The sequence below is a fragment of the Hydra vulgaris genome, chromosome 01 (genome assembly GCF_038396675.1).
Source record: "Hydra vulgaris chromosome 01, alternate assembly HydraT2T_AEP".
Taxonomy (NCBI): domain Eukaryota; kingdom Metazoa; phylum Cnidaria; class Hydrozoa; order Anthoathecata; family Hydridae; genus Hydra; species Hydra vulgaris.
The window spans coordinates 25,908,898-25,926,384 of record NC_088920.1 but is presented as its reverse complement, the minus strand read 5'-3'; the positions used below and the strand labels follow the sequence as shown (position 1 = coordinate 25,926,384).

At 29.0% G+C, this 17,487-nt stretch overlaps 1 protein-coding gene across 2 annotated transcripts in view; it reads right to left on the bottom strand.

The window, feature by feature from the left end:
- The window catches only part of LOC100202447 (uncharacterized), a 180,970-nt gene that overhangs the window by 133,212 nt on the left and 30,271 nt on the right, over positions 1-17,487 (bottom strand). For both annotated transcript variants that reach the window (XM_065787773.1, XM_065787772.1), the window contains exons 20-28: positions 15,845-16,042; positions 15,044-15,731; positions 14,499-14,870; positions 5,961-6,143; positions 5,200-5,379; positions 4,776-5,053; positions 4,397-4,702; positions 2,588-2,782; positions 164-312 (exon numbers count right to left, since the gene is read on the bottom strand). In XM_065787773.1, the coding sequence (XP_065643845.1) occupies positions 164-312; positions 2,588-2,782; positions 4,397-4,702; positions 4,776-5,053; positions 5,200-5,379; positions 5,961-6,143; positions 14,499-14,870; positions 15,044-15,731; positions 15,845-16,042 (2,549 nt within the window). The remainder of the gene's footprint in view (positions 1-163; positions 313-2,587; positions 2,783-4,396; positions 4,703-4,775; positions 5,054-5,199; positions 5,380-5,960; positions 6,144-14,498; positions 14,871-15,043; positions 15,732-15,844; positions 16,043-17,487) is intronic.

The following is a 17,487-nucleotide window of genomic DNA, read 5'->3' as shown; positions in this document are numbered from 1 at the left end:
GTAATTAAATGATATTTAACAGCAATTTTTTTTATTGTTTTATTTTAAGCAATCTTTAGATTACAAATTTTAAAAAACTTTTGTAAATGTTATAACCCCTACCCAGTCTTTATTATATTATTAATACAACAAAACAAATTATACTTAAAAATAATAATAATACCCTGCTTTGCAATCCAGACAATCCGCAGGTGATTTTGCACCTTCGTCACTGTTATATTTCCCTATAGGACATGGACTTGCTTTTTTTGCTCCACGAGAACAATAACCTCCTTTAGGACATAGACCACCAGTAATACCTCCAGAGGGTGCCTTAAAAAAATTTCTCAATTTAAAAACAATACATATCTTTTTTTTTTTCAGAAGTTTTGATAACAAACTTTAATTTTTTTTGTCCTTGGATTGAATATGTATTTTCCTAAACTTTTTTGCCAAAAGCAAATAGGAAACTTTTGTTCCACAAAATCTTAATTTCTGTGACATGGAAAAAAAGATTTGTGTTTTTAACTGATATTGTTGTTATTGTTTAATTTTAATTTTACTGATATTAACTACTGAATATATTTCTAAACAATTCCTGAACAGGTAGACCTGTCCAAAGATCTGAAGTTTTCTAGAATAATCTCGAACTTTGAAGAAAACTTTTGATCTTTCAAAAAACTTCTTGAACTTCCTGAAACATTCTCGAACTGTTCAAAAGTAGTCATAAAAGAATGTATTTGAAGAGCAATTGTTTTACTTGAATGGTATCCAGAGATTGCTTGCTGCCAGCATTATTTCACATAAGCAAGTCACAAACATGTGAGGTCTACAAAAATATTTCTACATGCCTGTCAGAGATCAGTGTGAATCATGGCCAATACATTTCGCATGCAACTTTGCAGGAAAACTCTTGGTTTTGAAGGTAAGTTTGATGATTGTTTCTTGCTTAGATATACTTTATTTTGTAGAATTACAATGATTAAGATATTAATTCATTTTAAGAAGTTGCATTTGGCAGTTTCTATTGGGAAATATGTTAATATTATACCCTGCAGAAGTGATGTATGGAAATTTTCTGCCTTTAAACTAATATAAGTTATACTTCCTGTGTTACAGGTTAATGCAGGGGAGAAAAGAGAGCTACAAAGTTTTCCAAGTGTAGTTGAGGCAAGGAGACCATACTTCTCTAACCAGAAAGACCTCAAAGAGACTTAGTTCAAGCCAAATTCTATGCTTCTGATATCCAGGCTCAAATATTGGAACTTGTTGAATAAAAATGTGCAAATCACAGATCAGAGAAAGTGCCACCAAACATTTTTCAATCTCTCAAAAAGATGGGCTGTGATACTGCAATAAAAGTCAGTCTTTTTGAGGTTATTGATCTGAATTGAGTGAATTGCGCCTATTTAAAGACAGTTCATCCTCAAGCCTCAAAACTGTGTTGCTTTACAAAGGAAACAACTGCCTGTCTTTCTTTTGGCTTCATCTTATATCTCAAAGAGGACTAGACCAATATCAATATGTTTCTGGATGCCTTGAAGTATGTATTTTTTTTTTTGTTATTTACCTCCTCAAGGCCGAGAAGGCCACTACAGATGAGGAGGCTACTTAATAGTGGTTATAACCCTCTCTCAACTCTATAACTCCGAAACACGAACCTTAAAGAACAAGGCCGCTGCGCGGAGAAACAAGTTTTACAAAGTTTTTTAGTTTTTTTACTTTTGAGACGTTCGTAACACTCCCAGAATAGACTGGCCAAAATGTACTGAGTTATCTGTGGGAAAGAGCAATATATAGTCAGAGCTGCTGATAGAACCTAAAAAAGTGCTCATGCTTCCACTGCTCATTAAGTTAGCCCTCATCAAGCAATTTGCAGCTGGTTTTTACAAGAAGTTGGCACCATTTAAGTTACTCATTTAAGAAGTTTAATGAAATTTAAATTGAGTAATAATCCTTTTTTAAAGCTGTCTGAGCTTGGCTTCCTGGGTAATCACAAGGCTGAAAACTATATGGAGTTAATTCAGATTCTCTTACAAAAAATTTGCGCCCAAATGCAGAAAAAAAAAGGGATGATCTCAATAAAGTCAATGAGAACATGGGAGCTTACTCAGAGGAGCATGGCAAGTGCTTTCATAAAGATAACAAAAACATAATAGAGGACTATATTTAAGGGGACTACATGTGATTTTTTAATGTCTTTGTCTATTTAATATGCAATTATTGTTTGTTACCATACCAAAAGAACAAAATACCATACTGAAAGAACAAAATACCAAACCAAAAGAACAAAATACCATACCAAAAGAACAAAGTACCATACCAAAAGAACAAAGTACCATACCAAAAGAACAAAAATACAAGACTTTGGTTTCAACAAAAACAAACTTTCTTTGTGCTGTGATCATAAAATCAAAGCTTGTGCTCAACCTAGTCATCTTCCCACAGTCTTTTGGCATAAGCTAATCTAACACTTTGAATCCAAGGACAAAAATGTGTTATATACTGTAATGTAAATCACAATACCAACATAAACCTTATTTTAACAATGTAAACATTATTTTAAAATTCTAAATATTATTATTCTGACATAAGCATTAAACTATACCGACGTAAATGCAGCTCCTTTACAAAAAAAACCAGCATCACATTCTCCTGTTGGTGCTGTCTTCCCAACACCAGCACAATACATACCAGCTTCACATGCGGTGCAGTCTTTTGATCTTCTTAAATGTGTACTGTTTCCATAATAACCAGATGGGCATGGTTGAGGAACTGTAGACCCAGTTGGACAAAATGAACCCTGTAAACCAAAAATTTAACTATATTCTATATATTTAGCAACATCTCTATAGAAATATATAAATATAATAATAAAATTGCTTTGCTTATATATTTCAAAAGAAACAGATAAGAGGATTTTTTGGTTAAAAGTTAATTTAAAATATAATAAAAAATCAACTATATTAGGCTAATATTACTTTTATTAAATGCATACAAAAAGCAGTTTGGAAAAGATGTTAAAATAAATCCAACATATTTTAACTAAATTTCTAATTATTTTTTTAAACCAATGACTATTAATAAAAAAATTTTCCCTTTTCAATATTTACGATTTTCAATATTTCCAGTTGTTACATTTAAAAGCATTGATTGTAACTTTAACAAGAAATGATGTTATAAATACATAAAACTTTTCAATAACCAGTTGTTACATTTAAAAGAATTAATTGTAACTTAAACAAGAAATGATGTTATAAATACATAAAACTTTCAATAATTTTTTTTAAATTGACTATATTTGTAAAGCAAAAATATTGCCTTCAGTTAGACATCATAGTTGAATAGGTTTGACATTCTCATGCATTTTAAACAAAAATAAACTGATGATAAACCTATTGAACTGATTTCAATAGGTTTGACATCAGTTCAATAGGTTTGACATCAGTTTATTTTTGCTTAAAATACATAAGAAGCATTTCAATCTAATTCCCAGACCAGAAAAAGCAAAAATTCAAAAACAAAAAGAGTAAAAAGACTTATGAGAAATTATTACAAATTAATACATACACAACACGAACTTGTCTACAACAAATATAAAGTCACAGTTCCTAGGTGTTACTATTTAGCCTTTACAAATATTTAGCTTTATTAACTTCAAACTTGATAATTTGCATAAGATTTCAGAAGATAATTCAGCTTTCATTACTGAGTTCAAGCATAACCAAACTTAACATATAAAACTAATGATAATTGATTGAGATTTTATAAAAACATCTTATGAAAGAAAAAAATATTGATTCTGAAACTAATTTGTATATTGATAAGAAAAGGAGTCTGTTATAAACATTAATATTTACAGTAAAAATTTACAAAATAATTTTTGCCTAAAAAATCCACTTCTAAAGTTAATTAAATCTCATTTTCTTTACAAATTCTTTTGCACTGGTAATGCCATATATATTAGAGAAACCTCTAGCCATTTGACAACTAGGAAAAATGTATACCTTAAAACTAATAAACAACTATATATGAACATTTAAATAAATGATTAATAAATTTAAATAGCAAATAAATTTAAATAGCAAACATCAAACTAATTATAAATACTTTAAGATAAAAAATGCTGCTCCAATTGAAACAATAAAAAAAAAAAAACCCATCACTTAATAAACAAACTTTTCATTTATTATAAAGCTGTCTATTCAGTTTAAACTCCCAGTTTATTTTAGTTTTGGCTGTATCAGTTGTCTCTTTACAGTAAAACAACCATGATATATTTTTGCAAAACTTAAAAAAGTTTGGAAATTTATAACATCTGATCAATTTTAGAATTAAAAATAGTAAAAATTTAAACACATTAAATTCTATAATTAATAGACAAATATGACAATGAATAAATGATTAATTTAGATACCTGTGGACAGTCTTTTGGAAAAGGTAAACCTAGTTCATCACAATACATTCCTGCAATGCAAACACTACAATCCATACTAGATCTTGCAGCAGATGCATTTCGATAAAATCCAACAGGACAAGGATTTAAATACTTAAATCCAGTTCCAAGTGGACAAAAATAACCAGGTGGACATTCTCCAGCAGGTTCGCTTAAACCAGATGGTTCACAGTAATACCCAGCTGGACACTGCTGGCAATTTTTTTCATGTTTTAAATTCGTAAACATGTTAAATGTTCCGATAGGACATGGCCTCGGATCAGGATCCTTAATTTAAGTAAATGTTAAATATTAATCCTAAATTTAATGTAAAGAAGTTTTTTGTTAAAATAAATCTCACCTCATTTCCTTTTAAGCAGTAGTAACCTTTCTTACAAGGGTTGACAGCTGGGTAAGGTTGCCGAGATAAGCCTTCTGGACAATGCATTCCAGCTGGGCAGATAAATTTAGTACTCATTACTTCATAGCTTGTACTGGCCAGAGTACAGTAGTACCCTTTCTTGCATACAGAACAATTAGTAGCATATCTGTCAGAATAACTTCCCAAACCACAAATAACAGGCTTAACTGTACCATCTTTTTCACATTTATATCCAGCAGAACAAGGCTTGCAACTATCTAAAAAGAGAGGCTCTTTGAGAAATAAAAACTTCAAACCCAAAAATGTAAAAAAAATTAATTTTTTTATTGCGCTCTTTAATTCAGTTCAAGAAATCCGTTTTATAAATGAAGTTAATAAATATAATTATAAATCTAGATCTTACCCTCTGATTCTCCATTTAACTCATCTCTATAGCTTCCTTTTGGACAAGGTTCTGGGTTCGATGTTCCTGTAGGACAAAAATGGCCCAAAATACATGGCTCACATACTTCCCAGCGAGTATTACCTTGACGTCTTGAAAATGTTCCTTTTGTACACGGAAATTGTGTTGAATACTGAGTACCTGAAAATTTGATGAATTATTATACTACATTACTATCATTCTTTTTAATCCAATAGTCTTACCTAAGCTAAGGGCTGATTAAAAATTACATTAAAACTATAATAACAAAGCATCAAAACAGCGTATGTATGCTAATATATAAATTAATGTAAGTTTAATTTAGATTTACTATATTTTGATTATAGACCGACTAGGCATTAAAACTATTTATAAAAAATATATATATGTAATATGGTGTCAGATCAGACAGGAAGTGGAGGACTATGATAATGATTCATAAATTCAACCTACCCCCAAACACTCACCCGCCTTGTATTAAACACCTGAGTACTCGAAAATAAAAATAAAAATTAACAATTATATAATTTCATTAACTGAGTATAAATATTTTATCACAATAATTGTCAAAATGCTGGCTATTTGATTTTCTGCCCCAGACCCCATGTCTGCATTGTCTGACACTAGAGCTGGCTCTTCTTTTAGATGGTGAGGGGTTTCGGAAGGTGGGATTCTCATGTTAATAACTATTATCAAATATAGATGCCATATATAAATACAGTAGACACAAATCATTTTAATACCTGAAGGACAATAGTGACCAGTTGGACAAAGGCCACTTGGTGAAAATGCACCTTCTAAACAAAACCAACCTTTAGGACATTCTTGACAACCTGTTTCACTTTGTAGATTTGTAAGATTTGACCATGATCCAGCAGGACATGGAAACTGCTTTGGGTGTCGTGTTCCTTTTTTACACCAATGACCTAAAACCATAATTGGTAACAATTATACATAAAGAAATTTTTGCATTTTTTGATACTTGTAAAAAGATTAGTCATAATTATAATTATTTACAATAAAGAATTTTATAAAATACCTCAGTATCATTTTTGTACTTTTTTCTATTAAATAATTTAAATGAATACATCAGAGAAACAATTGTCAGCAATGATTATTTCTCTGATGTATTTCTTTATTCAAGCATCATAAAATTTTCTAGAAAAATTGTTTAAAAAAGGACCTTGCATTTTAACAAATATTTTAAACTCTATATAGTCTATATATTATGCTTTTGTATTAAAACAATTGAATATTTTATAAATATGATTTCGTTTTGTGCTTTTTCCTATTTTTATATAGGTAAAAACACGATTTTAAGACTTTGGTTAAGAAAAAACAATTGGGCAGCCACTTTATACTTTTAAGAGTTGACAAAATAATCCTGTTAGAATGCCAAAAAGGTTAAAATTTTTCGGAGTATTTTCATGTTTTTGAATAAAAATTTAGATACTTTTTTCAATAGGGGCCTCAGAATGTCAGGTTAAATTTTTTTTTTTTTTTTTTTAAACATCTTCGCTTCCAACAAGGCTGCAAGCAGCCACTAATTAAAGTTGGAAGTTACTGTAAGAGAAAAGATGAAGGTTGTAGAGCAAGATAACGATTGACAGATGATTTAAAAGATTGCAAATTATATGAATCAGAATAATTGGTTGCTTCCAATTTTAGTAAAAAAAATTATAAATTTCTGCATAAAAACATTATTTTCCCTGCTAAGTATATTTTTAAATGTTTGGTTCACTTACCTTTTTTTACTTTTTATATTCCACTACAAAGTGTTAAGTTAAGGAACCTCAGAATGCTCGGTGAATGAAACTTAATAATAAAAAAAAGTTTTTATTTTTGTATATATTCAATTTCTTATTGACATAAAATTAATATAAATAATTAAAATAAATAAAAAATTAATTATAATATAAAATTTTACATTATTAAATTAATATTTTGCCTGCAGTATACTTTTGTATAGTTCTACTATCAAACTTCCTTCAAAACACACTTTAACCTGTTTTCTTTGATTGCTTTTTAAAATTAAAGTGTGTTTACTAAAGTGCGAGTACAAAAAGGTGTTTTGAAATTCCTTCGAAGTTGTGAATAAAGAAATGGGTAAGTCTTTTAATCTTAGAGTTAAGGCAACTAACAAATCAAGATGTTCTAAGAGATGTCATAGAGATGAAAAATAAGCAGTTAAAGGAAGCAGTTAAGTGGTGTCAAATCAGCAATAACCATGGTTGGGCCACAATCAATTCAAGAAAATTTTCACTAGTTAAAGATATAAAAACAATTAACAAACAACTTGATAGCCTCATTGAAATTGGAAGAGAAAATTTTTATCAAAGATGAGCTAGTTTGTTATATAAAAAACAAGAATACGTAGTACACATGATTGAGAAGTTTTCTTATAAACTGTTTAAGTTAAAAAGGAGTAAAAACTTTTTTTTCTGATTATTGCATTGAAAAAACTAAACTTGTAGTGTTTTATTATTTATTTGTAGTGTTTAGTTATTTGGTATTGTTATTTCATTAATTTATTTAGATCCAAGGTTCATAAATTCCTCCAAGGTTAATAAATTCCTCCAAGGTTCATATATACCTCCAAGTTTCATAGAGTTTTTTCTTGGAATTTCTGGATCACAATACACTTCTAAGTGCATATCAAATGTTTGACTACTAATTAGATAAAAAAAACAATATAAAATGGTCTGTCATTGTCCTATCTCATGGTCATTTTTCAAGATTTGACTGTGATGTATTGACATTTCTTAGAAGCAAAAATATTTGACTAATCATCATTCCACCTGACACAACTGACATTACCCAGCACCTTGATCAAATCACTCAGAAATTGCACTCTGAGTACCGAAGTGCTAAATATGGACTTTATTATTCGTTTATGACAATCAACAGGGAAGGAAATCAACAAGGAAAACCCTTTGATTTTTTTTTCAAAAAAAATCAAAGTGTTTCATCCATATACTTGCTGAGTTACAGCCAGAGAGGGCATCAAAACAAACAATTACAAACGCAGTTAAAAAAGGTGAGATTTCAATAGAGGACTCAGTGTTGAGTGGATGCAGGAAGAGAAGTTTTTACAAGCTGAGCTGTGTATTAATAAAAATATTGAAAATAATCAATCAACAACAGAACTAACAATTTAATCTTCAAAAGATGTTTGTTATGGCTAAACAAACTAATGGCAACATAAATACATAAACATAAATACATAACTGTATTTATGATGATTATGTATGAAACATAAATACATAAATGTAGCCAAAGTAACACCTAAAGTGAACAAGGAAAATGTTAGAGTTACCCAAGTTCAAGGCTCAATGAAGGGGAAAAATATTAAAAAAAAAGAGGGAAAAATTATTTTAAAAATATTAGAAATGGTTTAATCAATCAAGGAAGACAAAGCCAAAAAGGAGCTAATAAAGAAAGGAAATCTAAAAGACAACAACAAATTGAAGTATTCTATAAAAGTAAGAAAGAATGTACATATGGCAAGAATGTTTGTGCTGCAACTGGGCTTCAAGAATGCTTGCATTGCCACAACATTTTAAAATCTACATGCAGTAAAGCACCATGCCAAGGTAAAACAGGTTCAAAACCAAATATGATCAAACCATTTTGTGAAAGAGGAACCAAAAAATGCCTTCAGTTTGAATCTGATGAAAATAACATTGAAGACATTTTTTCTACCTCTGATTTCTTCAAGAATACAACATATCATTCTGTTTTCGCAAATTTTTTGATTATAGCTTTTGATATAGATCTTATTTTTATATTTTTTGTTAAACTTGTTAATGTTACATTTTATTTTCAATTCTTAAATGAAATCAATGAAGTTTATTATACAGTTTTTTGAATTGGTACCTCAAAATACTAGGTGAAGCACTACAAAATGCTTGGTAACTTAAAATGCAATTTTAAGAAAATTGGATTTATTCTGCGCACGCATATTTTTTAGCAGTGTTTTTAGAGTCTTGAAGCACCATTTCTGATATTCATTTTGCAAACTTATTTTTAGAAGGGCTCAAAACATTTAAAGTTCAAAAAATTTAAAAAAAAAATTTTATTAGCTAGTAGACTTTCTTCAACATCTTTTTAATTTAAAATGTTTTCTAAGGATAATATTTAATTTTTTTTTTATGACCTAACATTATATCCTTTGTTCAAATTATTCATGGCTTTCAGTAATTAATGGAAAACTTTGGGTTTTATGTTGCTTAATTTAAAACCTGACGTTCTGAGGTACCTTTACCTGTATATAAAAATTTCATTAACTTTTAACTTTTCTTCTTTGTGATTTTTTTTTTTTTTTTTTTTGTAATTTAAAAAGTTTAAAAATTGCACTGAAATAGCTCCAAGCAAGAGTAGCAAGTAATTATAAGAAAAACCTCTTGTAAATAAAACTGTTTTTACGTTATTTTATCAAAATTTAAACAAACAAATTTTTATAACTGGTTATTAAAAAAAAATTTATTTAAGTTATTAAATATGTATCAAATTATTTTTACTTTGATTAAGTTGTTTTTATTTACAAAAAAAATATTGTTGCACTTTACTACTGTTAAATATTACATTTTATTACATATATATATATATATATATATATATATATATATATATATATATATACATAATTTTATTACATATATATATATATATATATATATATATATATATATATATATATATATATATATATATACATACATATATATACATATATATATACATATATATATATATATATATATATATATATATATATATATATATATATATATATATATATATATATATATATATATATATATACATATATATACATATATATAATAATAATTTCTTATAGGCATCATAACTATTTTTAAATAAATTAGTAGTTTTGGAGTTTTTAACTGCATCCGGAAGTGTGTGCCAAACATTAACCACTCTATTTAAGAAAAAGTATTCTCTTTGACAACAGTTATTTGTGAGTTGTTTGATTAGTCGTTCCTTATTTCTTCTAACTGCACCTGCTGACCCAGGACAATCGCCAGATTGGGACTTGTTTGGAGTGTGGATTCAGGATGGAGTATTAAGACAAGTGCTTTCCTTAAAATACTGAATTGCATCTACCTGTGTGCTACATGCTTTGATTGATTGGATATTGAGTTGATCTTCATATTTTTTTCCCCTTAATGAATGGCATAATTTGGTGGCTCTACTTTTGTACTCGTTCTATAAGTTTTTCATCGACTTTGTTGATTGGAGCCCTTGCAGGCTTTTCATACTCAAGGTGAGGTCTCACAAATGTGGTATAAAGTGTTTTAAACATTAAAGGGTTCCAGTATCTAAATGTCTGCTTGAGTGAAGCTAGCGCTGTATTAGCTTTAACTGCTGCATATTTTGATTGGGCTGATCATTTTAGATCGCTAGTTATTAAAATTCCAAGATCTTGCTCTTAGTTGGTAGACAATAAGTATGTGCTGCTGTTATCTTGATTTTGTATGCTAAATTATTGGTCATAGATTGTTGTTTTGGACAATTTTTTTATAGTCAATACTTTGCATTTGCTTGCATTAAACTCCATTTTGCAATTATCTGCTCATTTAGCCACAGCATCAAGATCTGTCTGCAGCTGTTCAATGTCAAATTAATTTTTTACTATATTTATTAGTTTGATGTCATCAGCAAAGAGCTTGAGTGAACATTTGACAACACCTGGCATGTCATTTATGTGCATTATAAACAGTAAAGGACCTAGAACAGATCCTTATAGCACACCACTCTGAACTTTTATCCGCTCAGAGTAGTTCTTGTCAACAAGTCTTTGTTTTCAGTCCATAAGAAATGCTTTTAGCCATCTCAGTAGTTTACCTTTGAAACTATAGGCCTCTAATTTGGTAACTAACACTTCATGACAGACTTTATCAAAAGGCTTTAGCAAAATCCAGATAGATTATGGTTGCGTAAAGGCCACAGTTCAGTGCCTCTGATGTAATGTCTATTGTCACTAATAAATTTGTAACACATGATTTTTGTCTTACGAAGCCAAGTTGATGCTTAGTGATTATTTTGTGCTGAACCAGGTGACTCATCATATGCTTTTTCAACAACCTTTCCATGATTTTACATATTGTGGCTGTTGAATATATTCAGATGGGTCGTTTTGTTTACCTTTTTCTTTATATATTGGTATCACATTCGTTTCTTTCCAATTATTAGGTATTATACCTGTTTCAAATGATGAAACTATCAGAAGAGAAATAGGCCAATCTAATCCAGTGGCACACTCATTGAGAACATAAGGACTTATACCATCTGGGCCAATCGCTTTGTATTTCTTCTAATTACTCAACTCGCCAAAATCTGCAGTTTCATTAAGATCAAATTGATCAATCTTGCATACCTGATCAGTCCTGTTTGGGAATGTAAACTTGTTCTTGTGGTCAATTTTAGAAAGCCGACTTAAACTGTTTATCAAGACATTCTGCTTTTTCAAGCAATTTTGTTAGCTCCATGCCTTTTATAAAAGAGGGAACAGTAAACTTTGCTTTTTTTTTGACTGAAAATATAGTTGTATACAACTTTTAGATTAGATTTTGGAAGTGAGGCAAGTTTTAATTCATAGCTTTTTCATGGAGCGAGTATGTCTTTTTTTAACTGCTTTTAAGTTGCTTTGTAGAGTGATAGATAGATGCGTAACGGGTGAGCTGGCTAGCAGCTTTGATAAAAGGTTAAATTTCTTTTTTGTTAGAATTTTAATACTTGTTGTAAACTATTTTGGTTTTGATCTCTGTTTTTGAGTTGATGTAGCTTGATTTGGTAGATATTTAGCTAATTCTTCTTTGTATCAAAACTCAATGAGTTTGTTTATCATAATGGGATTGTTTTTGAGCTTTTCAAGTTGTTTCCTCCATTCTGCATCTGCAAAAAATTTGTTTAGATTTTTATAGTCCCCTCTACCATAGTTTGGTTTGGTTAGTAATAAAACCCTGGTTGGTGAGATTGATGGTTTAAGCAAAAAACTCCATATAAGAGTGCAATGGAAATTATTTTGATTTGAGATGCCAAGAGATGTACCAATATTGAGTTCTATAATTCTGGAGAGGCAGTCAGTTAGCAACAGGTCAAGAGTATTATTGCCAAAAGTAGGTTTTGAGATTATTAATTACTATTATTGCTAGATTTTTTGTTGATGGTTATGGAGATGTTTTTGTTACAGATAGTTGGCTGGACATGCTAAGTACTAAACACTAAGTTGTTCATTAATTGCTAACAACTCTGGATATTATCTTGATGGTTCTGGTGTTGTACAGGTTGAAGCACTTGTAGACCTTTTTGTAAAAAGTAGTTAGATTCAAAGCTCTACTGTATTTTTTTTAAAACTCTATTTCTTGCGACATAGAAAAACTTTTTTCCGTAGTTAAGATTACAACGCCTACCAATGCTATCCTGGTGTTTCATGTTTGCATTTAGCTCATCTCTTCTTTCTTGCTGTCTCTTCTTGATTGCTCGCAGAACACTAGTTTTATCAGGGTTAACATAGACACTTTTGAATTTTTTGTTGTCTCTCAGTTTGTGTGCATTGGCTAGTGCTAAATTAACTAACTTTTTACTTTTCAGTTCAACTAAGGTCATTTTTGTTGTCTTTTTTTATGTCCCAGACTTAAATCTAAATGATTTTGTTGTTGTTTCTTCATTAAATTGTAGTACAGATATGATTTCTCTCACTAATTGATCTTTCCTTAATTTCAAACTTTGATCCTTGAGATGGTTCAATGTTGCTTATTTTATTTTCAATACGCTTGCTCTCTCCAGCTCCTGCCTTATCTTAGTGATCATGATTAACTCTTTCTCGCTTTTTTTTACTGAATAATGATGCAAATGTGAATAGTGGTTGTTTACTTGAAGAGCTAGAATTGTTTGTTAAAGTGCTTAATTTTTGTTCTTAGTACTTCCTTCTCCAGGTCATCTATTTTAGTTGTAAGTTGGTATATTTTCTGGTTTTTTTTTTCTGATCAGTCTTCCAAAAATCTTACTCAGTTTGACATGGTGATATGATGTTCCTGTAACAACTTGATTGATGTTGCTAGAGATTTAAACCAGTCATGGTGCTGTCTTGTTGATGTTGCATGATTTCCATGGCCTAGACCAGTTTGGCAGCAAAACAATTGGGTCATCCATTGATATTACTTGATTTAGGGAAGGAGGGCTACCATCTTAATACAGTGGATTACATCCTGTTTGAGAATTATTTAGTTTAATTATTTATATCTTATTAACACAATAAAAAAGGAGTTATTAATGTGTTTTTTTACGTGCTGTACATATATATATATATATATATATATATATATATATATATATATATATATATATATATATATATATATATATATATATATATATATATATATATATATATATATGTATATATATATATATGTATATATATATATGTATATATATATATATATATATATATATATATATATATATATATATATATATATATCTTTTAATAGTATGTATAAGAGACTTGTGGTTTCTTAAGATGATAATTTTTCTAATTAATTTAGAAATTAATTTATCATTTTGAAGTATATAAACATATATTTCCCATTGGTAAATTAATTTCTAAAATGTAATTATTGTATTGTTAAAATGTATAAATCTGTAGTTGTTCAGTTATTTTGAAATTAATGATTTATTTTATCTATTTCAGAGTTAATAGAGTCATTCATGCTAACTAAAGCAAACAAATTATAATTAGGTTGATGTTTTAACAATAATTTTGTTTATTTTTAGCATTTCTTTAGAAATTTATTTTGAACCAATAGTTTTTTTTATTAGGTATTGGTGCATTTGATAAGTTACTTTAAAACAAAACTTCGACAATGTCACAATGGGTCACCAAAAATTTATCCAAATATTATATCAAATATTTATCCAAATATTATATATTTTATTTTATCCATATATTAAGTCACATGATTTGTTTGTTTTTAACTAGTTGAAACATTTTTTTTTATCATTTAAACAATGAACAAAAATTGTATGCAAACAATAAAAATCTTATATATACAATTCTGTACATAATTTATAAATCCAAACATAGATTTACAAACTTATATGCAACTTATATATAAGTTTATAAATCCAAACATACCACTCTTACTAACTAACAATTAATTATAAAGATACTTCTGTTTAAATGCTTATAAATATTTAAACTTTATAAATATATATTTATATTAAAAATTGTATAGCATATAACAACATTTTACCTGCTGCACAAGGCTGTGGTTGCTTTTGAATTCCTCCTGTTCCAGCTTCACATGCTAGACCTGCTGGACATTCAATGCAATCAGCATCTGATGTTGCATTATGTAAATCTGTGTAGGTTCCATCAGGACATCGATTAAGAGTATCATTAGGAAAAATTGATCTTGGTGGACAAAAGTGTCCTGCCATACAATGAACAGTGGGATAATTCAGACCTCGCTGTGGACAAGCCATTCCAGACATACAATCAAGACAACTTTTTATATCACCTTGGTTTTGCAATGGATTATAAGTACCAGGATTGCACGGAATTGGTGAATCAGATGCCTCAGGACAATATGCACCTGCTGGACATAACTTACAACTTGCTAAAGCTAAATAGTTTATTAAATAAATTTATTTCAGACATTTTAATTTATTTCCTATTTAATTTGTACTCAAAGTATAATTGCTTTAAAACTTTTTTGAAAATCAAATACTAATAGAATATAACTAGATAAAACTTATTTATAATATAACAATTTCTATTTTTTACAAAAAAAATTACATGTAGATCCTTGTTCTTCGTTGTAAGTTCCACTGGGACATTTGTTTTGTGTTCCAAAAGTTGTATTGAATGGACAATAGTGACCAGCTGGACATAATGAATCACCAGTAGGATCACCACTAAGGCAATAAAATCCTGCTTTACAATCTTTGCATTGTTCTAACCTAACATTTCCAAGCTGATTACTATATGTTCCAGCTGGACAGGGATTTTCAAAGGCTGTCATGGTAGAAAGAACACAATAATGGCCAGGTGGACATTTGATTGATTCTGTTGGATACCCTGCAGTTGCTTCTGGACAATAATAACCTGGGGGACAATCAATACACTGTGTTAAACTACCAGCACCTTGAATTGAACCATATTTACCAGCTGGGCATGCAATTTTATTATTATTTTCACAGTAGTAACCTAGCGGACATATTCCAGTAGAAGGTTTGTCTGTGATACTTCCTTCATCACAAATATAGCCTGGTGAGCATTTATTACATTTTTCACTTGCTGTAACTGAATAAAAACCAGCAGGGCAGAGAACAGGAGGTTGGTCTTTGCTTTTGCAATAATAGCCTTTTGGACATGGGGAACAAACAACAGATCCTGATAAACTATAATATCCATTTTTATCACAAGGAAAACCTTTAGTTGTACTATTAGGACAATAACTTCCAGCTTCACATTGAATACATTCCTAGCCAAAATTTAAAAAACAATTTAATTTAACAATTTTAAATAAAAACTTAAAAATGCAAAAGTATAGATATATAAAAGCATCATAAACATCAACAAAAAAAAATAAAATACCGCTACTCCTAATGGTGAATACCATCCTTTTGCACATGGAAACTGAAATGGCTCATTTTGACTTGGACAAGAAAAACCACCAGGACATTGAGTACAAGTACCCTGTCCTAATACACTAAAACTACCAGCAGCACAGGGTATAATTGTTGCGCTATCATTTTTTGGGCAGTAATTTCCAGAAGGGCATAGTGTGCAAAACTATTGATTAATATACAAAATTAAATTCAATTCAAAAAAGACAACATAAACAATTCAAAACTTAATAAAAGAAGACTATACATAAACAATGTTCTAGGTATTACTACATTAAATTGTCAACCTTATCCAAATTTCATTTCATAATAATTAATAAAACAATGATGACATCACTATCTAAGATTTAATTGGTTAGATTTTGAATCATTTAATTTTTAAAGTATCAAAATCTTATAAAACTTTATATAAAATACAAATTAAACAGCAGCTTCTATTTTACAATATAAATTTGTATTTAATTCAAATACTGACATCTAATAAGATTTTTTCTTTCATCCATTATATTGCTTAGTTTGTTTTTTCACTAAACATATTATTTTTTTTATGTTAGTTCACCTCCCCCGATAGTCTCAAAAAGACTCCAGCTTTATATCTATATTTTTTCTTAGTCTCTGGTGTTCATGAGCTCTATAAATGTAAAGTAATTTATGATATGTAGTAAAAAAAAAATTATGATGATTTTGAAAAATTATTGTGACTTGGAACTTGTTTTTTAGCTTGGAGTCCCAAGTCCTTGCCTCCATTGTACATAAGGATCCCAGGTTCAATATTTGATTATTCCTCTAACAGAAAAGTTCTAATTTTTTTTAAAATTAGTCTATAAGCCTCTATACATTTTTAGAGCTCCTGGATACCAAAAACTAGGAAGAAATAAACATTTTATGATTTTTAAATCTGGAGTCTTTTTTGGGGCTCTGCATCCCTGCTCATCATTTTTTACTAAACTTATTCCTGCTGGAAAAACATTTGTAAACATTTATACTTAAAAATTAGGTTTATTTTTAGTGCATCTTTAATGGAGGCACCACAAAATCTATAAAACTTGTATATAAAAACTTCTATACAAATATTTTAAATATGATTTTGAAAACTGATGACAACAGTTGTATTTTTTTAAAGTGCTAATTACTTTTTTAAATATAATAACTAGTAATACATTTACAAACTAGTAATTAAAAATAAAAAGCTATTATAGGAGTAGAATCCTTAAGCCTTTCCAGGAAGCGCATGCGTCGCATGCCTTGTACATCCACGGTTAAAGTAATTTTTTTAGACAACTTGACCACGTTGTTATATAGTAAGCGTTTTAAGAATTCGCAGCAAAACAAAGTTATAAGAAACTAGAATAAAACGAGAATAAAACAGCAATACTTGAACAAAAGAACCAAAGACTATATGAAATTTCCACTACTTAAAACTTATATTTCCACTACTTAAAACTTATATTGATACAAGTCAAGCAATAAAGTAGATAAGAATATTATGAAAAAAAAAACATTTTTCCAAATACAATTTTTTTGCAACTTTTTTCACTTTAATCGTTATAAAAGATGTTTTTTTCAACAACAACTCTAAATAAAACAAAAATTGTATAAAAATTTTATGAA